General features: G+C 46.6%; 1 protein-coding gene across 1 annotated transcript; it reads right to left on the reverse strand.

Moving 5' to 3' along the window:
* On the reverse strand, window positions 1-26,724 carry LOC144487797 (G-rich sequence factor 1-like). Its single transcript, XM_078205903.1, has 10 exons — window positions 26,433-26,724; window positions 22,620-22,770; window positions 19,355-19,510; window positions 15,615-15,758; window positions 13,986-14,124; window positions 10,352-10,515; window positions 8,298-8,410; window positions 4,187-4,322; window positions 1,615-1,698; window positions 1-329 (listed from the first exon to the last, which is right to left on the reverse strand). Exons 1-10 carry the CDS (start codon window positions 26,619-26,621, stop codon window positions 313-315), a joined length of 1,293 nt encoding a protein of 430 aa, XP_078062029.1. The 5' UTR covers window positions 26,622-26,724; the 3' UTR covers window positions 1-312.
* Window positions 26,725-27,679: the final 955 nt, after the last annotated feature.

Below are 27,679 nucleotides of genomic sequence, written 5' to 3' on the forward strand. Positions count from 1 at the left end.
ACTTGTTAAAATACCTGCATTTATTTTTTTAATCTGGTAATGTAACATTAAAACGTGTTACAAGACGCATAAATTCCGAATACAGGTTACACTTGGGCAGCAAGAGAAGGACCTTGATTCCTGCTTCATTACCAGTGATGACATCAATGCAATTCATATGTCAGTGGGTCCATCACAATTGCTGTATCAGGCCTCAATGCAGCAGTGAGCTCCTGCGCCACTTTCCCATTAGTTGTCCTAGTGTTTGGCTAAGTTGCTTCATCAGAAAGTTTAATTTCCAAGGCAAGTGATGTTCTGAAAGCATCGACTATTTTAACTTGTTTCAGAATCTGGAAGAAAAAGATTTACTAAGTCAATCAACCATTTAACAACATTTTAGTTTATAGTGCATCCCGGTGGCACAGTGGTTAGCACTGCTGCCTCACAGCGCCAGGGCGCCAGGTTCAATTCCTGGCTTGGGTCAGTGTGTGTGTGGAGATTGCATTCTCCCCGTGTCTGCGTGGGTTTTCGCTGGGTGCTCCAGTTTGCTCCCACAGTACAAAGATGTGCGGGTTAGATTATTTGGCCATGCTAAATTCTCCCTCAGTGTACCTGAACAGGCGCCGGAGTGTGGCAACTAGGGGATTTTCACAGTAACTTCATTGCAGTGTTAATGTAAGCCTACTGGTGACACAAACATTTTTTTAAAGCCCTAAACCCAGACAATGGGTGTAATAGCCTCTTCGATCTCCCCAAGGCTTCTCTGAGACTAGGCGGCATGGTGGCACAGTGGTTAACACTGCTGCTTCACAGCTCCAGAGACCTGGGTTTGAAGCCCGGTTTGGGTCACTGTCTGTGTGCAGTCTGCACATTCTCCCTGTGTCTGCGTGGGTTTCCTCCGGGTGCTCTGGTTTCTTCCCACAGTCCGAAAGACATGCTGGTTAGGTGGATTGGCCATGCTAAATTGCCCCTTCGTGTCCTGGGATGTGTAGGCTAGAGGATTAGCGGAGTAAATATGTGGGGTAACGGGAATAAGACCTGGGTGGGTTTGCTGTCGGTGTGGATTCGATGGGCCAAATTGCTTCCTTCTGCACTATAGGGTTTCTATGCTTTCTGGTTTTGTTTATATGAAAAAAAATACATGACACAAGAAAAATACATTTTCTAGTCTCGCTGTCCCAGACTTTGAACAGAAGTTGGGATATTTTCAACCTCTGACACAGGTTAGATTATACTTATAGCAGAGACAGAAACCGCCCAGATCCGTGCCAGTGGTTATGCCGCACCCCAATGTTCCCTCTAATTTCCCTTCACCATGCACTGCCCATTCCCCTGCACTGTGTGATCCCTTTAAGATTGCCGTGTGACAGTGCATCTTATTAAGGGACCGCTGCTTGGACACAGACTGTTTGTCTCCTGCGAGACACATTCCTGATTGCTGCACACCAACCTCCTCACGAACCAAAACCAAAAAACAAGTAACTGACATCAAAACAGGTTCGTACAAATAAAGATCAAATCCTGCACTGCATCAATGCATTAATCTGAACTTTAGCAATATTTACTCGGCACTGGGTCTGTGGAATTTCTTTATGAAATGCAGTTTAACGGTTAACTAAATAACTGAAACTTTACCCTTTAGCTGATCCCCCTGGTCAGTGTGTCCGGTGCTGATCCCAGCACATGATGAATTCAGGTAAAGTTCTATGTAACGATGTTCTGCAATGAACAAAATTAGAAGTTAGCAGGTGTGGTATTGAACAGTGTGGCTGGAAGTTTTGCCTCTTGTCTGTCTGACATACCCCAGACACGTGCAAATTTAACTGCAATTGATGGGTTCCGGGGGTGAAGTTCTGTCTCCCCAAAACACATCACATTTCCACCCATAAAACCACAAGGTCGGTGAAAAGAGACTTCGGTTTCCACACAAAGTTTATCAAATAATAATCACAGAAAATAATTAAGGGATTACTCTTCTTTTCAAACCCCTTCGGGGAGCACGGGGCACATTCTGAGCCAGGCCATGCAGCCAAGAAGTTAGATATTAACTTGGTGACGGGTTCCCTGGAATTACTTTACATATCAGCAGTTTGACAGCTACCAAAAGATAACTGAAGCCGTATCTTTTTATTTGATTTCCCTGGTCAATACATCGGGTGTCAATCCCAGAACCAAAAGGTCACGGAAGTGGAATTCTCTCCCACAAAAGGCAGCAGCTTGATTAAATCATTTTGAATCCGAATCCGTGCCCTCTGGGTGCTTCAGTTTCCTCGCACAGTCCCAACATGTGCAGGTTAGGGGGATTAACAGAGTAAATACGTGGGGTTGCAGGAAGAGGGTCTGGGTGGGATGCTCTGTCGGAGATTCGGTGCAGACTCAATGGACTGAATGACCACCTTCTGCACGGTAGAGATTCTAAACTCCGTGTGGAGTTTGCATGTTCTCTCCCTGTGCCTGCGTGGGTTTCCGCCGGGTACTCTGGGTTCCTCCCATGTGCGGGTTAGGTTGATTGGCCAAGTGGCACAGTGGCTAGTACTACTGCCTCACAGCGCCAGGGACCCGGGTTCGATTCCCGGCTTAGGTCACTGTGTGTGGAGTTTGCACGTTCTCCCTGTGTCTGCGTGGGTTTCCTCCCACAGTCCAAAGACGTGCTGGTTAGCTTGACTGGCTGTGCTAAATTCTGCCTCAGTGTACCGAACAGGCGCCGGAATGTGGCGACTAGGGGAATTTCACAGTAACTTCATTGCAGTGTTAATGTAAGCCTACCTGTGACACTAATAAATAAACTTTAACTTTAATTGACCCTAGTGTCAGGGAGATTAGCGGGGTAAATATGTGAAATTACAGGAATCGGGCGTGGGTGGGATTGTGGTCAGTGCAGACTCGATGGGCCGAATGGCCTCCTTCTGCACTGTAGGGATTCTAAGATAGGTTTTTGCGAGAGGGATGTAGGGCCAAGCTGGGTGGACAGAGTTATCTATGATTACACCAAATGGAGCTGAATGGCCTACTCCCCTTTACATGTTCACAATCTGGCCTTTTAATAGCCAGTTACAAAGGACCAAAGGGACATTTCCACATTGTGGCTCAAGTTTCAGACAAATAACTGAGCTGCCATGTGTATGCAGGAACATTCATACACTACAAAACTAAAAGAACTTGATTTTTGTTAAAAGAATTTAAGCTTTTTTTAAAAAACAAAAAAATGTAAAAAGAAAATCAATTTTACAATAAGTATCAGAGTGGAAAAGGGTGGAGAAATTCTATTGTAAATAAGAGTGGAGTCTGTATCGAGAGTCATGTGCTTTCGTCACATACACAGTTGGACATTTCAAAGATTGGTCACCCCGTACTGCTGACTCTCGAGATACAAGTTCCAATACGATTCACTGCTCACTTGTGAGGGGAAACCAGGTCAGTTCTCAGTCAAGACCCGGAAGCAGCGGCCGTGAGGAGAATGTGGTCACTGATAAATCCAGTAAGGAATTCAGAATAATTGAGCTACGGTAATAGAGGTGTTTTACATGGGAATTTAACAGGTGGATAAGGAGAAACTGCTTCCAGTAGGAAGAGGGGAGAGGTACAAAAGGGTCCAGAGGAGCAATCTTTTCACAGAGGGTGGTGAGTGACTGGGACGAGCTGTCAGAGGCAGTAGTAGAGGCGGGTACAATTTTATCTTTCAGAAAGCATTTAGATAGTCACGTGGGTAAGATTGGTGGAGAGAGATATGGGCCAAACGCGGGCAATTGGGACTCGCTTAATGGTAAAAACTGGGCAGCATGGACAAGTTGGGCCGAAGGGCCTGCTTCCATGCTGTAAACCTCTATGACTCTAACCAGAGGATACAGATTTAAGGTAATTGGCAGAAGGAACAGGTTGGAGATGAGAATGTTTTTATGCAATGAGTTGGGGTGGGATGCGCTACCTGAAAGGGCAGAGGAAGCTGATTCAACAGCAACTTTCCAAAGGGAATTGGATAAATACTTGTACTGGGAAACTCTGCAGGGCTATTGGAGAAAGGTCTAATTGGATAGGTCTTTCAAACAGATGGCACAGGAAATGATGGGCCTCCTCCTGTGCTGTACAATTCTACACTTTACTGAACATCAGTATCATGTGGTCTGCTATGAATGAGTACACATTCGGTAAGATGGTTTTCCCCTGTGGCACCGCACTATTGATGTGTGAGAATGAGGAATGTGCTTACGCATGTGAGATTTATCTTTAGTCATGGCAGCAACAGCATCGTCATGTGTAGCAAAATGGACGTCAGCCTCTCCAGTCGCTTTTCCATCAGGGCCATACTCCACAATAATCCGCACTGGCCTCAAAGGCTGGAAGAACTAGAGGAGAAATAGTTTCACAGTTACAATCCAACGCCGGCAACTCCACATCATAATAATCCCCAAAGGCTTTTTAAACTAACGCTCCCACACAAAATAATGCCTTTCAGTTCATAGCATATTAAAAGAAAAAAATATATATATATATATATACACATACACACAAAATGAACACGTTCACCACCTCTCTGGCTGCATTCCTTATTCCTGCAGGAATAAGCCTCATCAGCCTCAGTGTTTTCAGTCTCACCCTCTGTCACTTATTTCATTGCACTAACCGTCACTGAAACTCACCCATGCCTTTGTTACCTCGAACCAAGACACCTGGTTAGTCTGCCACATTCTACCCTTCCTAAACTTGAGGTTGTCCAAACTTGCCCAAGTCTGAACTCTCACCAAACCCTGTTCGCCCATCACTCCCTGTGCTCACTGATTCACACTGGCCCGCAGTCAAATTAAGTCTTAATTTTAAAATTCTCATCCTCGTTTTCAAGTCACCTCTATGGTCTCATCCTGCCCCACCCTACAGTCACCTCCTCCTGCCAACCGATCACTCCCACCTCCCCCCATCACTGCCACTTCCCCCGTCCCCCCCACCTCCCCCTGCCCCTCATCACTGCCACCTCCCCCTGCCCCCCATCACTCCCACCTCCCTGCCCCCCATCACTCTCACCTCCCCCTGCCCCCCATCACTCTCACCTCCCCCTGTCCCCCGTCACTCTCACCTCCCCCTGCCCCATATCACTGCCACTTCCCCCTGCCCCCCCCCCATCACTCCCACCTCCCTGCCCCCCATCACTCTCACCTCCCCCTGTCCCCCGTCACTCTCACCTCCCCCTGCCCCTCATCACTGCCACCTCCCCCTGCCCCCCCATCACTCCCACCTCCCTGCCCCCCATCACTCCCACCTCCCCCTGTCCCCCGTCACTCTCACCTCCCCCTGCCCCTCATCACTGCCACTTCCCCTGCCCCCCATCACTCCCACCTCCCTGCCCCCCATCACTGCCACCTCCCCCTGCCCCCCGTCACTCCCACCTCCCCCTGCCCCCCGTCACTCCCACCTCCCCCTGCCCCCCCCCCCCCCCCCCCAATCACAACAGGGTTGTTGTGAAGGGCGATTTTAACTTCCCCAACATAGACTGGACTTCTTTTAATACCAGGGGCTTGGACGGGGCAGAGTTTGTTCAGTGTGTCCAAGAGTACTTCTTGAGGCAATATGTAGATAGTCCAACTCGGGAAGGGGCTGTCTTAGACCTGGTTCTGGGAAACGAGCCCGGACAGGTGATTGATGTCTCAGTGGGAGACCGTTTTGGGAACAGTGATCACAGTTCTATAAGTTTCAAGATACTTGTAGAAAAGGATAGTAGTCGTCCCAAAGTGAAAGTACTAAACTGGGCGAAGGCTAACTCAGACAGTATTAGGCAGGAGCTAGGGAATGTAGACTGGGGCAGCTTTTTGATGGTAAATCCACATCCAATATGTGGGAGTCTTTTAAAAGTCAGTCGTTAACAATACAGGATAAGTATGTTCCTGCAAAAATGAAGGATAAAGATGGCAAGATTCGGGAACCCTGGATGACAAGAGAGATTGTGAGTTTAGTGAAGAAGAAGAAGGAGGCAGACATAAATTTCAGGAGATTGAAAACGGATAAGGCTCTTGAGGAATACAAGAATAGCAGGAAAGAGCTTAAACAGGGACTTAGGAGGGCAAAAAGAGGCCATGAAATGTCCTTGGCAGGTAGGATTAAGGAGAATCCCAAGGCTTTTTGTGTGTATATAAGGAGGAAGAGAGGAGCTAAGGAAAGGATAGGTCCACTAAAGGACAGTGGTGGGAATTTGTGTGTGGAGTCAGATGAGGTGGGTGAGGTCCTTAACGAGTACTTTGCATCAGTATTCACAAAGGAGAAGGATGTGGTGGATGGTGAGTGTAAAAAGGAGGATGTTGACATTATAGGACATGTTGAGATAAAAAGGGAGGAGGTATTGGAGGTTTTGAAAGACATTAAGTTGGACAAGTCCCCAGGACAAGATAAGATCTATCCCAGAATACTGAGAGGCGCGAGGGAAGAAATTGCTGAGGCCTTGGCCAAAATCTTTGTATCCTCTTTAGCCACGGGCAAGGTACCAGAGGATTGGAGAGTAGCTAACATTGTTCCTCTGTTTAAGAAAGGCAGAAGAGACAATCTGGGAAATTACAGCCTGTGAGCCTCACATCAGTGATGGGGAAATTATTGGAGAAGATTCTTAGGGACCAGATGTACACACATCTGGAAGAGGATAGGCTTATTATCGATAGGCAGCATGGGTTTTGTGAAGGAAGGGTAAAGTCTCACAAACTTGATTGAGTTATTTGAGGAAGTGACAAGAAAAATTGACCAGAGCAGGGCAGTGGATGTAGTACACATGGACTTTAGCAAAGCCTCCGATAAGGTTCCTCATGGCAGGCTGATACAGAAGGTGAAGTCACATGGGATCCTAGGTGAGCCGGTAAGTTGAATACAAAACTGGCTTGGGCATAGAAAGCAGAGAGTAGCAGTGGAAGGGTACTTTTCTAACTGGGGGTCTGTGACAAGCAGCGTTCCACAAGGATCAGTGCTGGGGCCTCTGTTGTTTGTAATATATATATTTGGAGGAAAATGCAAGTTGGCTGATTAGTAAATTTGCAGATGATACAATAATTGGGGGAGTAGCGGATAGTGAGGAGGATTGTCAGAGAATACAGCAGGATATAAATCGGCTGGAGACTGGGCCAAAAGATAGCAGATGGGATTTAACTCGGACAAGTGTGAGGTGATGTGATTTGGAAAGTCTATTGCAGAAGGAAAGTATACAGTAAATGGTAGAGCCTTTAGAAATATTAGCATGCAGAGATCTAGGCGTGCAGATCCACAGTTCCCTGAAGGTGGCAACTCAGGTGGACAAGGTGGTCACGAAGGTGTATGGCATGCTGGTCTTCATCAGTCGGGACGTTGAGTATAGGAATTGGAAAATCATGTTGCAGCTGTATGAGACTTTGGTTAGGCCGCATTTGGAATATTGTGCACAATTCTGGTCGCCACACTACCGGAAGGATGTTGATGCATTGGAAAGGGTGCAGAAGAGATCTCCCAGGATGTTGCCTGGTTTGGAGGGTATGGACTATGAAGAAAGGTTGAACAAACTTGGATTGTTTTCCTTGGAGCGTCGGAGGATGAGGGGGGACCTGATAGAGGTTTACAAGATTATGACAGGCTTGGATAGAGTGGATAGTCAGTCTTTTTTCCCAGGGTTAAAGGGTCATAAGTTGAAAGTGAGAGGGGGAAAGTTTAAAAGAGATGTTAAGAGGCAAGTTTTTCCACACAGAGCGGGGTGAATGTCTGGAACGCGCTGCCAGAAGTGGTGGTGGAAACAGATTCTATAGCAACATTCAAGAGGCATCTGGATAGATACATAAATAGGCAGGAAATAGAGGGATATGGACCATGAAGAGGTAAGAAAATATTGGAGAGGCATCTGTGTTGGCACAGACTTGGTGGGCCGAAGGGCTGTTCCTGTGCTGTACTGTTCTTTGGGACCAGGAGGTGTCAGATCCACAGCTGGCAGGAAAGGCTCACAGCAGTGGCAGGAGTTCTAGAGGCCACTGGGTAGGGGTGGATAGGTGGGGTTAGGACAACAAAGGTAACCATGAGGTGTGAACATGCCAAACCGCCCAAAATAGCCCACACAGTTCATACAGTTCCAGCTGCATGTTGGTAACTGACACTTGTGCTGATAGCAAACCTTTGAGCACAATTTACACAAGAGAGGCAACGTTCTTGGATAGGCAGAGATGGCGTGAATGATGGGGCACTGTATCACTCAGTTCATTAAGTTAAACTGAGATAAATATTGTCATGATGCAGAACAACATTTGAATAGACATTGCTCACAGCAGATTGGAAGTGTGTGACAGAACGTGGCAAATGTAGAATATATTTTTAATGAACCAGACACTTACTTTCACAATGTCCTGTCCATTAACACGAAATGGGAGGCCCCTCATATGAACATTATGCACTTCAGATCTTTGAACACAGTGATTGGATACCAAATCATTTGTAGATAGCTGCACTATTAAAAAGAAAAAAAAAATCACAATTTGGTTAAATAATAATTACCAACTGAGCATGAATATTAAAATGTCAAATATCTTACAAATGTAGTTGGTCACACTCCATAGAACCCCGACAGTGCAGGAGACCATTCAGCCCATCATGTCTGCACCAACTCTCCAAAAGAACATCCCACTCAGGCCCACAGAGGCAGTCAAAAGACCGAAATTGAACCCAGGTCCCTTGCTAACCACTGTACCGCCCATAAAACTCCAAACTACCCATCAAATCATACGCAGAATGCCAAAGGTAGGAGCTGGGACAACACGTAAGCAAACACAATGATAGCCTTCATTCCAAAGGAATTGGAGTAAGGAAGTCTTATGGACTTGGGGCCTTGGTATAATAACTCCTTACATAGAACATAGAACAGTACAGTACAGGCCCTTCGGCCCACGAACCTTTTCCGAAACCAAGATCAAGCTATCCCACTCTCTATCATTCTGGTGTGCTCCATGTGCCGATCCAATAACCGCTTGAAAGTTCCTAAAGTGTCCGACTTCACTATCACAGCAGGCAGTCCATTCCACACCCCAACCACTCTGAGTAAAGAACCTACCTCGGACATCCCTCCTGTATCTTCCACCATGAACCTTATAGTTATGCCCCCGAGTAACAGCTACATCCACCCGAGGAAATAGTCTCTGAACGTCCATTCTATCTATCCCCCTCATCATCTTATAAACCTCTATTGAGTCGCCTCTCAACCTCCTCCGCTCTAAAGAGAAAAGCCCTAGCTCCCTCAACCTTTCCTCATAAGACCTACCCTCCAAACCAGGCAGCATCCTGGTACATCTCCTTTGCACTCTTTCCAGTGCTTCCACATCCTTCTTATAGTGAGGTGACCAGAACTGCACACAATATTCCAAATGTGGTCTCACCAAGGTCCTGTACAGTTGCAGCATAACCCCACGGCTCTTAAACTCAAACCCCCTCTTAATAAACGCTAACACACTATAGGCCTTCTTCACGGCTCTATCCACTTGAGTGGCAACCTTCAGAGATCTGTGGATACAGATTGAGGTCCACGGTTGAGGCCGTCCTCATGTGTGCGGAACTTGGCTATCAGTTCCGCACACATGAGGACGGCCTCAACGGGGATCTTGGGTTCATGTCACACTATCTGTAACCCCCATGACTTGCCTGGGTTTGCAAAATCTCACTAACTGTCCTGGCTGGAGACAATACACACCTCTTTAACCTGTGCTTAACCCTCTCTCCACTCACATTGTCTGTACCTTTAAGACTTGATTACCTATAAAGACTTGCATTCCAACCATTATCTTGTAAATTGAGTTTGTGTCTGTATATACCCTGTTTGTGAACACAAGTCCTCACTCACCTGATGAAGGAGCAGCGCTCCGAAAGCTTGTGCTGCCAAAATAAACCTGTTGGACTTTAACCTGGTGGTGTGAGACTACTTACTGTGCCCACCCCAGTCCAATGCCGGCACCTCCACATCAAGAGTATGTTACCCAGACCCTCTTTCCCGCCCTATCTCCATAATCCCACATATTTCCCATGGCTAATCCCCCTAACCTACACATCTTTGGACACTATGGGGCAATTGAACATGGCCAATCCATCTGCACATCTATGGGGTGTGGGGGGGAAACTGGAGCACCCGGAGGAAACCCACGCAGACACGGGGAGAACGTGCAGACTCCACACAGACAATGACCCAAGCCGGGAATCGAACCCAGGTCCCCGGCGCTGAGAGACAGCAGTGCTAACCACTGTGTCACCGTGCTGCCCACTGTCAAGGATATAATCCAAACCCACAGTTCAAATGACAGTAATGCTCTAGCAAGTTCATGAGATTCTCAGAACCCGACTGACTGATGCACAATCACTATAGCATATTGTTCATTTTCTCATTCAGCTTACTAACGTTTCTTACCATTCTGGACTCTCTCTTCAATGACACCGTTATTACTGTCAGCTACAGTACAACTCTCATCCTCTGCTACAATATCCCGTGCCGTAGGAATGCGAGGCAGCTTCTTTGAGGGGCTGATGTACAAACGGAGATCATTCCTGGTGCTTCGGAATATTTCAATGTACCTAACCGAAAACAGAAACACAGTGTGGGAGATCATTCCAAATCAGTGGTGCTTACGGAACACTAAAATGATGCTTTCTCTGGCACGTGGTTCTCTGCCACCATTGCCATATTGATCAGAACATTGAATACAGGAGTTGGGACGTCTTGTTGAAGTTGTACAAGACATTGGTAAGGCCACACTTGGAATACTGTGTGCAATTCTGGTCACCCTATTATAGAAAGGATATTATTAAACTAGAAAGAGTGCAGAAAAGATTTACTAGGATGCTACTGGGCCTTGATGGTTGAGTTATAAGGAGAGGCTGAATAGACTGGGACTTTTTTCTCTGGAGCGTAGAAGGCTGAGGGGTGATCTTATTGAGGTCTATAAAATAATGAGGGGCACAGATCAGCTAGATAGTCAATATCTTTTCCCAAAGGTAGGGGAGTCTAAAACTAGAGGTTTAAGGTGAGAGGGGAGAGATACAAAAGGGTCCAGAGGGGCAATTTTTTCATACAGAGGGAAGCGAGTGTCTGGAACAAGCTGCCAGAGGTAGTAGTAGAGGCGGGTACAATTTTGTCTTTTAAAAAGCATTTAGACAGTTTACGTGGGCAAGATGGATACAGAGGAATATGAGCCAAATGCAGGCAACTGGGACTAGCTAAGGGGTTTAAAAAAAGGTACGGCATGGACAAGTTGGGCCGAAGGGCCTGTTTCCATGCTGTAAACCTCTATGACTCTATATTGTTCTTTTGTTTGTTGTCACCCTTCGTGGCAAATTAATCTTTTGTCTACCTACCCCGAGACTTCTGCCGAACAGGAGCAGGGTTGGTGCTCTGGGAGAATAGCGGAATTTGGAGACTTACAAGACTTGGAAGGCAGCACCACTGGCTAACAAGATTGTAACAAAATTTTAAGAAAGTTTTAATTCTTATTTCTAGACATACAGAGTACGAGAGGTATTGATGAGCCTGTGAACCTAATTAAGACCTCAGTGAGAATAAGAAGAGAACAAAGAAAATTACAGAACAGGAACAGGCCCTTCAGCCCTGCCGTCCGACTGAACTTAAGCCCCCCACCCTTCCGGGGACCATATCCCTCCATTCCCATCCTATTCCTGTATTTATCCAGACGCCCCTTAAAACTCACTATCGCATCTGCTTCCACTTCCTCCCCCGGCAGAGAGTTCCAGGCACCCACCACCCTCTGTGTAAAAAAAACTTGCCTCGTACATCTTGCAGTATTGGGCCCACACTATAGGATGGATGGAATCTTTAGAGGGACTACAGCACTAGTTCACTCGAATGCTGCCTTGCATGAGGAATTACATAGGATATACTTAAAAACTGGGCCATTTGCTGTCAGAACAACCAAGACTACCAAGTGATATGGCAGAATTATTTAGAAATACAAAAAGATGAAACATGGGAGACGGGTTTCAGTAGTTTTGGGGATCAAGGACATTTAGGCAGACACATTAGATGTGAGATTCAGAACAAAGGACAAGAAAAAAACCTCTTTACACAGAGTTGAGGGGCTGCAGAATTCAATTTAAGGATTACGCAGAATTAGATATAATTCTGAAATTGGCTTCCCTGCTTGTTTACACAAGGGTGACCACGTTTCAGAGGTAGATAACTCATCAGTCATGAAGCAATTTGAAGAATGGCACAATTTAGTTACAAATTCTTTCTTACTTCTTCATTTGATTAAATCACGCTGAGGGAACAGTGAAAAGTCTCTCAGTTCTGACACCAGAATAAAGTTGAAATTGCTGCGAGGCAACAGTGAACCCAGGTCCCTGGCGCTGTGAGGCAGCAGTGAACCCAGGTCCCTGGCGCTGTGAGGCAGCAGTGAACCCAGGTCCCTGGCGCTGTGAGGCAGCAGTGAACCCAGGTCCCTGGCGCTGTGAGGCAGCAGTGAACCCGGGTCCCTGGCACTGTGAGGCAGCAGTGAACCCAGGTCCCTGGCGCTGTGAGGCAGCAGTGAACCCAGGTCCCTGGCACTGTGAGGCAGCAGTGAACCCGGGTCCCTGGCGCTGTGAGGCAGCAGTGAACCCAGGTCCCTGGCACTGTGAGGCAGCAGTGAACCCAGGTCCCTGGCGCTGTGAGGCAGCAGTGAACCCAGGTCCCTGGCGCTGTGAGGCAGCAGTGAACCCAGGTCCCTGGCACTGTGAGGCAGCAGTGAACCCAGGTCCCTGGCACTGTGAGGCAGCAGTGAACCCAGGTCCCTGGCGCTGTGAGGCAGCAGTGAACCCAGGTCCCTGGCGCTGTGAGGCAGCAGTGAACCCAGGTCCCTGGCGCTGTGAGGCAGCAGTGAACCCAGGTCCCTGGCGCTGTGAGGCAGCAGTGAACCCAGGTCCCTGGCGCTGTGAGGCAGCAGTGAACCCAGGTCCCTGGCGCTGTGAGGCAGCAGTGAACCCAGGTCCCTGGCGCTGTGAGGCAGCAGTGAACCCGGGTCCCTGGCGCTGTGAGGCAGCAGTGAACCCAGGTCCCTGGCGCTGTGAGGCAGCAGTGAACCCGGGTCCCTGGCGCTGTGAGGCAGCAGTGAACCCAGGTCCCTGGCGCTGTGAGGCAGCAGTGAACCCAGGTCCCTGGCGCTGTGAGGCAGCAGTGAACCCAGGTCCCTGGCGCTGTGAGGCAGCAGTGAACCCAGGTCCCTGGCGCTGTGAGGCAGCAGTGAACCCAGGTCCCTGGCGCTGTGAGGCAGCAGTGCTAACCCACTGTGCCGCCCTCACCAGCAATGTTCTGCCATTCCCTGTTGATCTCTTGCCAGGAATTGAGACAAGAAATTACAGAACAGTTATTTGCCCATAATTCCCCAAACCATGAGTTTCTAACTTTAGTCAGGGGAGATGACAAATGTAAACATTGGAAAAAGTGGCTATTTTTTGATGCAATTTTCTAAGGCCGCTTCAGATCCTGCTGTGTATTCTTTCTCTTTCAGCAGTGGCTGTATTCCACTTCTGTTTTAATATTTGAGTCACTTCTCTTCCACCTTGAAGACATTGAAGGTTTCAGCTTGTTTCTTCTCCCTCCCCTCCAATATCTTCCAGTTTTGACGATAGCTCAGCGACACGAAATGTTTCATTTGTTTCCTTCTCTTTCACAGATCATTTGTGATCCAGAGTGCCCATCGGCATTTTCTGCTTTTATTCCAGATCATCCAGTCCGGATGGGGTAAAGATGTCCAGTTTGCTCCCATCCACATTGCTTAGCTCGCTATCAGTAGACTCAGGGTTCAGGCACGAATCTTCCTTAGGATTTTGCCTTTCCTCCACAGGGAGACAATAGACCCAATCCCACATCAGGAACCGAAGGGTGTCAAATCACACATTAATTCTTGCTCTCGGTTCATTCTTGTCTGTGGGACCTTGATGTTCACAAACTAGCTGCAGTGCTGGTCTACAGCACTTCAAAAAAAGATTCACTTGTTGTTTCTGAAAGATGATTCTATCCAAAATGTAACTTCATTCTCTCATCCACGTACCTGGACCCTATCATCTGCCGGTCTTTAGTCAGGGCCTGCTCTGCGGCTTCCTGAGAGACAAACTGGACAAAAGCATCCCCAGTATTCCTTCCACGATAATCCCTCGTTATAGTTACACCGTCTTCTACTATCTCCAGCCCTGCAATTAATAATATTCAGTAAAGAAACTTCTTCAATATCACTCGTAGACAACACAGTGACACAAACCGTAAGGTTACAACAGCCTCCTCTCTCTTTATGGGGAAAAGGCTGGAGAATGGGGATGAGAAAAATATCAGCCATGACTGAATGGCGGAGCAGGCTCGATGGGCCGAGTGGCCTAATTCTGCTCCTATGTCTTATGGACTTCTGGAACCTGCTCATACCGAGAGTTTGAAGACCTCGCCCTCTGCTAACTGCAAGCAAAGTGAGTCTGGACATTCTCGAGTCAGGTCTCAGTGGGAACACAGCCCGTAACACATGTATATGTCCACTAAAGTAGCCCTGGGTTCTGGAAGTGCATACTTACAGAGCTTGTGATGGTGGCCATTTTTCAAAAGGTGTGCTAGAGGGCCTGCACTGTGACCGAGTGTGATTGTAATTTTGGGAATCAGCGAGGGTGCTTTAATCTAATTGGCACAATTGAGATTGATTGATAACAGCACTAGGTGCTATAATTAAAAAAGCATCAGTCAGTATGTGATCAGCACAACATTAATTGTGCTGGGTGTACAGAACATTAATCAGGTCCCCTGTACACAGTGCAATAACTGTACAGGCTACAAGACAATAATTACATCTTCAATCTTTCCAGAGGCATGCTGTGGGAATAATTAGTGAGTTGGGACTCAATAGAAATTGTTCGGTTGTTTTATTTAGAACAGGTGGGAGAATCTAGGTCAGCAGATACAATTTGCTTATTTTAATGAACTGGTGTTTGCGTAAGAAAATGGAACAAAATTGCTGTGCTCTCCCGATTCTTAAACGGAATAACTCCCCTCATTCTCCTGTCTCTGAATTGGACACGGTTCTTTGTTTAAAAAAAAGACTTGAAGTCTCCCTCTCCCAGGGGATTTTCACAGTGACTTCATTGCAGTGTTAATGCAAGCCTATTTGTGACACCAATAAATAAACTTTAAACACTCCCTCTTTTAATTCTCATTTCAGAGACAGGATTGAAGAGGTTTCCAGTACAATGAGTGCGAGATATAAAAGACTAAAGAATACTTTCACTTTAAACGAGAACACATTAAAATGATGAACCAAGGGATAAATGGCCGGAACACCTGGAATCACAGGACTTCACAATGACCACCATGGTGCAGCAATCAGAATAATTCCACTTCAAAAATAAAACCTACCAACAATAGTTACGATCCAGGATGCAACGGCAGAGAGCGCATTAGAAATGTATTCAACAGTAACTTTCAAAAGGGGAACTGGATAAATATTTGTAAAAGCAATCATTTGCAGGGTGATGGGGGAAAGAACACGAGGACTAATCGGATAGCTCCGACAAAGAGCTGGCACAGGCACGAGGGGTTGAATGGCCTCCTCGCTCTATGATGAGGATGCCCACAAAAGGCAATGAACATAAAGAGCGACCACAGGCTAAGCACTGACAAAGACATGTAGAAAACGTCAACAAACCGGCAAAGAAATTAGTGACATCCTCGGCGGTGCAGCTGAAGGGCAATCCTCTCAGACGCACAACACAAACGTCCGTCAGTTCCTTTTCACTGGAGTGGAGACGTTTCAGAAGGGTGTTCACATCATTGTTACTCAGTTCAAACACTAAAGCAAGATGAAATATTTGATTATTTAAGTCTCTCAGGTGGGAATTACACTCAGACACAAATGCTTTTCTCCAATCTGTATGCTTTATGTAACCAAAAGAGAAAAAGCTGGAAAATCTCAGCAGGTCTGGCAGCATCTGGAAGGAGAGGAAAGGGCTGACGTTTCGAGTCCAGATGACCCTTTGTCAAAGCCGGCTGAGATTTTCCAACATTTTCTCTTTTGGTTTCAGGTTCCAGCATCCGCAGTAATTTGCTTTTATTATGTATGATGCTTCATGTCTCACTCGCAACATTTCTCCTTTTTGTGTTTTGTTTTCCCTGCTTTACCCTGAAAATAAATAACGTGCTCTTCGCACCTTGTTCCATGATTGCCTACAAGATGAACAAGAGAGGGATTAATTTGATCAGTGCTCCCCCTACAGCCACATGGCCGAGATAAGAAACCCAGGAGGAGCTAAAGGTGAGGAATTCAGGCGCTGGGGGCTTTGCTCTAATTATAGTGAGTTAGGCAACAACTTTGGGCATTTATATAGCTAGCAGTAAGATACCCCAAGGTGCCTCACAGGAGCATAAATTTGACACTAAGCCACATAAGGAGATTAGGGACAGCTGACATGCTCAACGAGCTAGATCTTAAGGAGTGTCTCAAAGGTGACAAGAGAGACAGAGCAGTTTAGGGAGGGAACTCCAGAGCTTGGGGGCCCAGATGGCTGAAGACACAGGCGTCAATGAAGGAACAATTAAAATCTATAGCGAACAATATGACATTACATCAACAAAACCTGCAGGCATTACTAAATCAAACCCAAGAGTTTGGAAGAAAATTAATGTCTGTTATTATTCCCCACATGCCGATGAAATATCATCAGTGCAGTGCTTCATCCCAGCTCACTCACATTCAGTGGCATGTTGGAGGTTCAAAATTGAAATTCCCACCGAAATACAGTGCCTCAAGGTTTGAGCGTTTAATTCCCTTGTGAAATAGGGTAACAGAAAGAAGGGCAAAATAAACTGAAGAAGTGTAAAAGCAATGCATTTCAGTGCAACTATCTGAAATACTTACCTTTAAAGGCGGCATGGTGCATATCATCCGATAGTTTATGCGATAAGCTGCTACTTGTTGGGAATGTGAACCAGTCACATGCTGATGTTGACTAAGTATCAAGGACACTGGCAGAAACATTTATTGGAAGATTTGAGGTTTTCTGATATAATCGCTATCTAAACAGAAGCTTGAGTATACTTGAGAATTGATGTACGTAGTAACATCTGAGATTGAACTACTTTAAAGATTTAAGCGGATAACGCAGCCACATTGTTGTGGGAATTGGCCTACTGTTATAAATGGGAGGGGATGGCCTACTGGTATTATCGCTAGATTATTAATCCAGAAGCTCAACTAATGTTCTGGGGACCCGGGTTCGAATCCCGCCATGGCAGGTGGTGGAATTTGAATTCAATAAAAAATATCTGGAATTAAGTATCTACTGATGACCATGAAACCATTGTCGATTGTCAGAAAAACTCATTTGGCTCACTAATGTCCTTTAGGGAAGGAAATCTGCCGCCATTACCTGGTCTGGCCTACATGTGACTCCAGGGCCACAGCAATGTGGTTGACTCTCAACTGCCCTCCAAGGGCAACTAGGGATGGGCAATAAATGCTGGCCAGCCAGCGACGCTCATGTCCCTTGAATGAAACTTCATAGAATGTACAGCACCCAAACAGCCCATTTGGTCCAATGGCTCCGTGCTGGTGTTTCTGCTCCACACGAGCCTACTCCCACCCCTCTCCACCTCACCCTATCAGTGTATCATTCTATCCCTTTCTCCCTCATGCGTTTATCCAACTTTCCCTTAAATGCATCAAAGCAACTCACCTCAACCACTCAGATAAAGGCACAATACTGCAGATGCTGGAATCCAAAACAAACACAGAAAATGCTGGAAAATCTCAGCACATCTGACAGCATCTGCAGGGAGAGAGAATAGAGCCAATGTTTCAGACCTGGGTGACCCTTTGTCAGACGAAGGGTCATCCAGACAACGGGCCATCGTGACCTGAAACTTTGGCTCTATTCTCTCCCCACAGATGCTGTCAGACCCGCTGAGATTTTCCAGCATTTTCTGTTTCTGTCACCTCAGCCACTCCCTGTTGGAGTGAGTTCCATATTCTCTCTGGATAAAGAAATTTCTCTTAAATTCCTGATTGGATTTATTATTGATTCTCATGCTTTTCACCCCTGGTTCTGCACTCCTCACAATCTTTCCACATCCAACCCATCAAATCTCTTCATAATTGTAAAAGATCTGGATCAGGTCACCCTTGGTCTGCTGCTTTTGATAGAAATGACCCCCCTCCCCCCCACACAGCCATTCCTGATAATTCACTGCACAAACGGCAATGTGATAAATAACTGATTCATATCCTCTCAGTTTCATATCATTCTATTAGTGTCCAGGCAACAGCATACCTGTACTGGGACTAGGCAATGATATAAAAGCACTAATGTTACAGAAGCAGTTTAATGTGACCAATGATTAATGATGTTTAAATGCAGGCCAGGCCTAAAGCTCCCTCTATTCAAAATACTACCAGTGGTGTGGATATCCCGTACAATGGCAAGATACTACAGATGTTGAAACGCTGAAACATAAATTGAAATCCTCAGCAAATCAGGCAGCATCTGTAGGGTTCTCTCTCGACAGATCTGCCTTGTCTGTTGTAGGCCACACCTCGAGGCCGCACATTCTTTTATATCATTTCTAGCATTTTGTGTTTCTATTTCAAACATTGTGTACGTTTGACGCTTTACTGTTGAACAGAATGCTTTGCGTTCCAAAGCAAGGCATCTGTTGGTGACTCTACTTGGATCCATGACAACACCAGCACTACAGAAAAAGGCCATTCAGCCCAGCTGGTCGCTGCCAGCCTTTTACTCCACGCCACCTACTAAAAATGGTTCTGCTAATTAAAGATGATATTAGCACATGGGATGACCAAAGTTCAGAAAACCAGGATGTAGAAGCAGTTTGGGTTGAGATGAGAAGCGATAAAGGCAAGGAGTCACTTGTGAGAGTGGTGTACAGGCCCCAGAATTGCAACTATACAGTCGGACAGAGTATAAAATAGGATGTTTCCTCTTGTGGGAGAAGCTAGAACTAGGGGTCACTGTTTAAAAATAAGGGGTCGCCCATTTAAGACAGTGAGTGTTTTAAGGTAGTCACAGGATTACTTCCTCAAAAAGCAGTGGAAGCAGAGTCTTTGAATATTTTTAATGCAGAGCTAGATAGATTCTTGATAAGCAAGGGGGTGAAAGGTTATCAGGGCAGGCAGGAATGTGGAGCTGAGTTTACAATCAGATCGGCGGAGCAGACTCGAGAAGTCGAGTGGCCGTCTCCTGCTCCTAATTTGTATGTAGATTTATGGTAATTGACAAAAGAACCAGAATGCACCAACTAGATGGCTGCTACAAAGCAGCAAAATGGGCTGAATGGCCTCCTTCTGTGCTGTATGGTTCTAATGGAGAAGAACAGATTTCACAAATATGCGGCCCAGGCAATCCAGGATTCTGAAGTACATTTTCAACGTACCTTCGATGTAACGCTGCCCCAAGTACTTCCGATGCTTCTCCAGAGCCTTCTTCACATCATCCGCAGATTTGAGTTCAATAATTGCTTCTCCACTTGGCTTGCCACCTCTGCTGCACAGGAAGTGTACACCTTTCACACCATCCACAACACCGCAATCTAATTCACACAAACAAAAGGAAACGTGTGAAGAAAAACATGATTCCATTCCATGACACCTAGGGCGGCACGGTAGCACAGTGGTCAGCATTGCTGCCTCACAGCTCCAGGGACCTGGGTTCGAATCCCGGCTTGGGTCACTGTCGATGTGGAGTTTGCACGTTCTCCCCGTGTCTGCGTGGGTTTCCTCCGGGTGCTCCCGGTTTCCTCCCACAGTCCAAAGATGCGCCGGTTAGGTGCACTGGCCATGCTAAATTCTCCCTCAGTGTACCCGAACAGGCGCCGGAGTATGGCAACTAGGGGATTCTCACAGTAACTTAATTGCAGTGTTAATGTAAGCCTACTTCCCACTATAATAAACAGTTTATAAGCTTTAAACATTGAGATCCAGCACACAACAAGACACCCAGCAAGCAAAACAAATTTTACAAATAAATATCTTTAAAATAAGATCTATATAATATATTTATAAATCTGTAAATGTGTGTGTACAGATTATTAATGACTGATTGGGAGCAACATGATGGTTGTTTGGAAAGTTACACGGGTGTGGTAAGCTGAAGAGAGGGTGGACACTGAGCAGTGGGGCTATAAATATGTAGATGCTATAAGTGCTACAAAATTCTTCAATCGCAGGATCGACACAGTTATGCACCGCACTGCACGGCAGACACTCTTCCTACCATGTCTTCAGTCTGCCTAACACTCGTTTGGTTTGTCCACTGTACATTTTTCTCATTATTATTGATTGGTAGCAAACAGGAACAAACTCGAAGCGCTGCATCACAGTTTTCAATACAGTCTGGACAGGAAATCGACTATCAGATCACAAAATTAATAACTATCTAATCAAACTGAGCTCATTCATATCTAATATGGCTAGCACATTGCTTGCAGACTCACACTGATGGCCAGAAGACATTAATGTGAAAGATCTAAGTGACAAGATACGGATCTAACGGAGTTCTCCATTAAGTACTGTGACTGGTGAGCACTTCTCTGACCAAACCCATTGGCTTTGATCCCCGTCACAAACTCCGTTCCGCAGTCTCCGACTCCCACCTCTCTCCCGGCCACAGTCCGAGGCTGAACCAGATTGTTTGCAGCCTCGGTATCATTGTCTGATCCCCAGCTGAGAATCCCACCCCATATCCACCTCTGTGACAGCACCGATTCTGCCCTTGCTTCCGCTCATCTGCCGCTGAAATCCTCATGCACGTGTTTGCTAAGACTAGGCTCAGCTATTCCAGTGCTCTCTGGCAGCCTGCCACTCTGCCAGCCCTATACTAACCCGCAAAGTCCTGTTCATCCATCACTCCCTGGCCTTGTTGGTCCACATTGGCTTCTAATCTGGAAATTTTAAATTTCCGTCCCTTGTTTTGTACCCTGTAGACTGGGGAAGTCACTCATGATCTCCACTGTATGAAAAAATTTACAAATTATCTTCAAACACCATATTATCCACAGAATCCCTACTGTGCAGGAGGAGGCCATTTGGCCCATCGAGTCTGCACCGACTCTCTGAAAGATCCACCATCCCGCTCTATCCCTGTAACTCCACGCATTTACCATGGCCAATCCACCCAACCTACATACCTTTGGACACTAAGGGGCAATTTAGCATGGTCAATCCACCTAACCTGCACATCTTTGGACTGTGGGAGGAAACCAAAGCACCCGGAGGAAACCCACGCAGACACGGGGAGAACGTGCAGACTCTGCACAGATAGTGATCCGAGGCTGGAATCAAACTCGGGTCCCTAGTGCCGTGAGGCAGCAGCGCTACCACTGTGCCCCGTAGTGAGGTTTTATCAGTTAATTCTATTTTTGCATCAATTTTCTCCCCTCATCTGCATTTCTATAGCACTCATCAGAAACTCAAGATGTCCCAAAGTGCTTCACAGCCAATGAAATACTTCCACTGTTGCAATGTAGGAAATGTAGCAACCAGTTTTCGCACAGCAAGATTCCACAAACGGCAATAGCGGATTATCTGTTTTGTGATGTCAGTTGAGGAATAGATTTCGGCCTGGATACCACGAGAACTCTACTGCTCTCGTCACCCCATGGGACCTTTCCCAAGCACCCAAGGGAGCTACAAGGACCTCAGTTTTGTTTGATCTGAAGAACAGCACCTTCAACAGTGCAGCAATCCCTCAGTACTTCACTGGCGTGTCAACCTTTCACTGCACAATACTTTTCACTGTATACTAATACATGAGACAATAATAATAAATCAAATCAAAACTTTCAATTATTCACCCATGTATCTTGTTGAATTTCAACATGGGTTACTAGGTAGTAATCTGGATTATTAGCCGAGGAGAACAGAGAGTAATAGAGGACTACAGATCTACCAACTCCGCAGATTGATGATTGTCGCTGGGACTTTCCGAAATGCCGAGCCAACGCTGGGAATGACAAGAACTTCCCGTTTATACATGTCTAAATATTGCTAGCAGTGTCAGAAAACCTGCATTTATCTAGCTTCACAAGAACGTGACCAAAACGTGACACCATATCACACACGGAGAGGCAGAGGGAGTAAGTTTTAAACATTATCTTCAATGAGGAAGGGGACTTTCAGGAATGAATGCAGAGTTGGGGGCCTTGTCAGCTAAAGGTATAGCCAACCGCCAATGGTTGCATGAGCAAAGTGGGGAATGCTCAAAAGTGCAAAACTGGAGGAGCTTAGGGGGTTGTAGGAAATGTCCCCTCTGAGCCGTGCAACCATGGAGTAAACTGCATGCCCCCACGTAGGGCACTCATAGGGCAGCCTCTCTGAATCATGCCCAATTGCAAAAAAACACTGCCCATGCAAAACCCCAGAAGCGTAGATGGAATGTTGGCCGTAGGGCTGGAGAAAGTTTCAGAAAATCGTACGGGGAAAGGCTCTGATGAGATTTGTGTACACGGATAAGAATGATAACATTGTTGGAACAGGAACCCATCCAGACCAGCGAGGTGCTTACACACTCATCAGCAAAACATCACCACAAAAACTACATGGCATAACAGAATCCAAAAAACAGCTCTTCATTAACCAGCTGCCACCAGTGTCAAGGGAGGGAAAGTAAATAAGGTAGCTAGACTTTAGTGAATACCTTACCCGAGAAAAACCCCAGCACATCTTCCGCCGAGCAGGACCACGGCAGACCTCGCGCCCTCACTACAAACACATTGTTATCCATTTCTACTGCAGCTGGGACATAGTCAGAAAGTGGGGGATATTCTTCGTCTTGGTACGGTTGGAATGTCTCCTGCGTGAAATTGAAAGAAAACACAAACAAGGAATAAAGCACGGTTACTGGCTACAATCAACACAGCAAACTGGCAACATACAGTCAACAACTCCGGTATATCAGGCCATTCACTAACCACAGTTACAAATACCGAGAGTGGCCCCATACTTCATCCAAACTTTGTGCCCAGTTGATCTACAGGATACACTTCTGTGGATTGAAAAGTGCAGCTCTTGTAACTGCATTCATTTTGCTTTTCAAACCAATCAAATTAACACAACACTGAAGGGAAGATGTCTGCGTGGGTTTCCTCCGGGTGCTCCGGTTTCCTCCCACACTCCAAAGATGTGCGGGTTAGGTTGATTGGCCATGCTAAATTGACCCTAGCGTCAAGGGGACTAACGGGGTAAATGTGTGGGGTTACAGGGATAGGGCCTGGTTGGGATTGTTGTCGGTGCAGACTCGATGGGCTGAATGGCCTCGTTTTGCACTGTAGGGATTCTATGATGAAAGAGTCGGAGGGTGAGGGAGGTGGGGGACAAGGTTACAAAGGGATTTGCAGTTAAGAGGGAAGATTTAAAACTCAGCCTTGGAGTAAGTGTCAGTTAAAGGCCATCAGTGAAGGCAGTGATGGCCTCACTGATGGGGAAACAGGAATTCAGAACAGGTTGCAGGAAGCAGAGATTTGGAGATGAGGAAAGATAGCCAACAGGAGAGTGGGCAGCTGTGCTCTGGCGAAATCCAGTCGAGAGAGAGTAAAGTATGAAGTGCTTGGGCAGCAGTAGAGTTAAGGTAGGGACGGACGTGGGCAGCCATGCTACTGCATTAACAAGTTTCCAGAACGATGCTGGGAGAGAGAAGCTTGTTCTGCAATGTACTGACTTAAAACCTTGACAATCAAACTGCATAGGAATGGGTTTCATCGGATGCAGTGTAGATCACCCCTCACATTCCGTCATTATGGATTCTGTTTTTCTTTATTCTCTCTTGGGACGTGGGCATCGCTGGCAAGACTAGCACTTGCTGCCCTTCCTTAAATGTCCTTGAACTGAGTGCCAGGCGTTGCCATTTCAGAGAGCAGTTCAGAGTCAACCACATTGCCGTGGGTCTGGAGTTACATGGTCAGACTGAGTAAAAACAACAGATTTCATTCCTTAAAAGACATTAGTGAAACAGATGGGTTTTTACAATTGACAATGGCTTCATGGTCACCATTAGAGAGACATAAGAACTAGGAGCAGGAGGAGGAGATTCAGTTCCTCACGCCTGCTCCGCCATTCCATACGATCATGGCTGATCTCATCTTGGCCTCAATTCCACCTTATTACACGCTCCTCATAACCCTTCATCCTGTTACTAACTAAAAACCTGCCTATCTCCTCTTTAAATGTGTTTAATGTTCCGCGTCCACCGCACTCTGGGGTAGAAAATTCCAGATTCACACCCTTTGGGTGAAGTAATTCCTCCTCATCTCTGTTTTAAATCTGCCACCCCTTAGACTAAAACTGTGGCCTCTCGATCTAGAATGTCCAACAAGGGGAAACATCCACTTATTACCTGCTGCACCTTTCTGTGATTCGTGCATAGGGACAGCCAGATCCCTCTGCACTGAAGCATTTAAGTCTCTCTCCATTTAGATAACAAGTTGGCTTTTTATTCCTCTGATCAAAATGGATAACCTCACATTTATCCACATTAAACTCCATCTGCCAAATTTTGGCCCACTCACCTAACCTATCCATATCCATTTGTAAATTTCTGATTTCCTCATTGCAACTTATTATCCCATCTATTTTAGTGTCATCTACAAACCTGGCTATAGTACTTTCTATCCCTGTATCCCCGTCATTAATATAGATTGCAAATAGTTGGGGCCCCGAGGACTGAACCCTGTGGCAGGAGAACAGTGACCACGACACCACACAACCCTGCCACAGCAACCTCTGCAAGACGTGCTGGATCATCGACACGGATGCCATCATCTCACGTGAGAACACCATCCACCAGGTACACGGTACATAGGCAGAAATAGGCAGCTCGCTGCATCCATTAGCTATTGTTCTATAACAACACAAATGAACACACTAACACATTACCCCTGTACTTGCTGCATTCGTTCCTGGTCTGACAACACATCTATTTTAAAATGCTCATCCTGTTTTTAACTCCCTCCATAGCCTTGCCCCTCTCTATCTCAATAATCTCCACCAACCCCACAGCTCTCAGATCTCTGCACTCTGCTGCTTCTGGCCTCTTGGACTTCTATCATTTTATTTGCTCCACTATTGGCGACCACGCCTTCAGCTGCCTGGGACCCAAACCCCACAACATGCTCCCTGAACACCTCTCCTCCTTTAGGACACTCCTTAAAAACTACCCATTTAACCAAGCTTCTGACCATCTATCCTACTATCTGCTTCTGTGGCTCTGTGTGCAATTTTCTTTGATATTTGCTCCGGTGGAGTGCTCTGATATGTTACGACATTAAATTCTATACATAAATACAAGTTGCAGTTATATAAACAACATTTATCAAATATACAGGAATAAGAATAGATATTACACACAATGCTTAAATATATTAAGCATATCTACAGTCCAAAGATGTGCGAGTTAGGTGGATTGGCCATACTAAATTTGCCCCTTAGTGTCAGGGGGACTAGCTAGGGTAAATGCATGGGGTTATGGAGATAGGGCCTGAGTGGGATTGTGGTCGGTGCAGACTCAATGGGCCGAAGGACCTCCTTCTGCACTGTAGGATTCTATGATTCTATATTAAATATACAATAGTTAGTTCAGGAAATCCTTCACTTAACAGTTATATGTTTGTAACAACGTAAACGCATTCTAAGGCAGTCTACACATTTAATTAAGCAGGTAATTAAGGAGGCAAATGGAATTTTGTCCTTTATTGCTAGAGGGATGGAGTTTAAAAACTGTGAGGTTATGTTGCAGCTGTACAAGGTGCTGGTGAGGCCACACCCGGAGTACTGTGTACAGTTTTGGTCTCCTTATTTGAGAAAGGATATACTGGCACTGGAGGGGGTGCAGAGGAGATTCACCAGGTTGATTCCGGAGTTGAGAGGGTTGGTTTATGAGGAGAGACTGAATAGACTGGGGCTACACTCATTGGGATTCAGAAGAATGAGGGGAGATCTTATAGAAACATATAAGATTATGATGGGAATAGATAAGATAGAAGCAGGGAAGTTGTTTCCAGTGGCGGGTGAAACTAGAACTAGGGGGCATGGCCTCAAAATAAGGGGGAGCAGATTTAGGACTGAGTTGAGGAAGAACTTCTTCACACAAAGGGTTGTGAATCTGTGGAATTCCCTGCCCAGTGAAGCAGTTGAGGCTACCTCATTGAATGTTTTTAAGGCAAGGATAGATACATTTTTGAACAGTAAAGGAATTAAGTGGAGCTGAGTCCACGGAAAGATCAGCCATGAACTTATTGAATGGCGGAGCAGACTCAAGGGGCCAGATGGCCTACTCCTGCTCCTAGTTCTTATATATAAACATATGGATGTAAAATGCAGCAATATATTTTAAAACATGCTTCTTGGGGTTCAAAACATGTTTCTACGGGTTTACAAGGTGTCCCTATGTCTTGTAATGATTAGGGTCTGCCTGGTGTAAATATCTGCATTGAATTCAGATTTCCGGTGGCAGCTCCTTACCTGATGCGAGTACCGCGGGTGGAGCCCGGCCCTAACTGTACTCGAGGCCGAGGCCCCGCTCCGGGCCTGCGGCTCCTTCACTGACACTGAGGGGAAGCAGGGACTCCGGCCTCCGGCCACCAAAAGGCTATAGGCCCGGGACAGGGCGCGCAGATTCAGGAAGACCCCGAGCCTGGAGCTGACGGCCATGGAGACCGGATCGGAGCCCGGAACGAATCTCTCGCCGGTGCCCGACCGCCAGCAGCCGCTCCCCGCACTCACTGAGAGCCAACACCGGCTGCGGTCCTCCAGCCACAGCGCCACCCGCAGCTCGGGAGGTCGAGAATTGGCCTCCAAACACAGCGCCACCAACAGGTCGGGAGGTCGAGAATTGGCCTCCACCCACAACGCCACCAGCCGCTCGGGAGGTCGAGAATTGTCCTCCACAAACAGCGCCACATGCCGCTCGGGAGATCGAGAATTGGCCTCCAAACACAGCGCCACCAGCAGCGGAAGGTCGAGCACTGACCTCCGCCAACAGCGCCACAAACAGGTCCGGACGATGAATATTGACCTCAGCAAACAGCGCCTCCAGCCGGTCGGGAGGCCGCACAAACACACTGCTGACATTGCCATGTTTCAACTTTCACCTCCTGCTCGATTGTGAAAAGAAGTTTGTTCCCATGAATAAAGATTAGAGTCACTTTTATCTGTGTTTATGGGGCAGGGGGCCGCAATCTGCGCTGCAACATTGAGAATCAGAGCTTCATTGTTAGTGATGGACAAGAAAGACCAGTAATTGTGCAGCACCTCAGTACTGACCCTCTGACAGTGCAGCACTCCCTCAGTACTGACCCTCTGACAGTGCAGCACTCCCTCAGTACTGACCCTCTGACAGTGCGGCACTCCCTCAGTACTGACCCTCTGACAGTGCGGCACTCCCTCAGCACTGACCCTCTGACAGTGCAGCACTCCCTCAGTACTGACCCTCTGACAGTGCAGCACTCCCTCAGTACTGACCCTCTGACAGTGCAGCTCTCCCTCAGCACTGACCCTCTGACAGTGCGGCACTCCCTCAGCACTGACCCTCTGACAGTGCGGCACTCCCTCAGTACTGACCCTCTGACAGTGCGGCACTCCCTCAGTACTGACCCTCTGACAGTGCGGCACTCCCTCAGTACTGACCCTCTGACAGTGCGGCACTCCCTCAGTACTGACCCTCTGACAGTGCGGCACTCCCTCAGTACTGACCCTCTGACAGTGCGGCA

The sequence above is a fragment of the Mustelus asterias genome, chromosome 1 (assembly GCF_964213995.1).
Source record: "Mustelus asterias chromosome 1, sMusAst1.hap1.1, whole genome shotgun sequence".
NCBI lineage: Eukaryota > Metazoa > Chordata > Chondrichthyes > Carcharhiniformes > Triakidae > Mustelus > Mustelus asterias.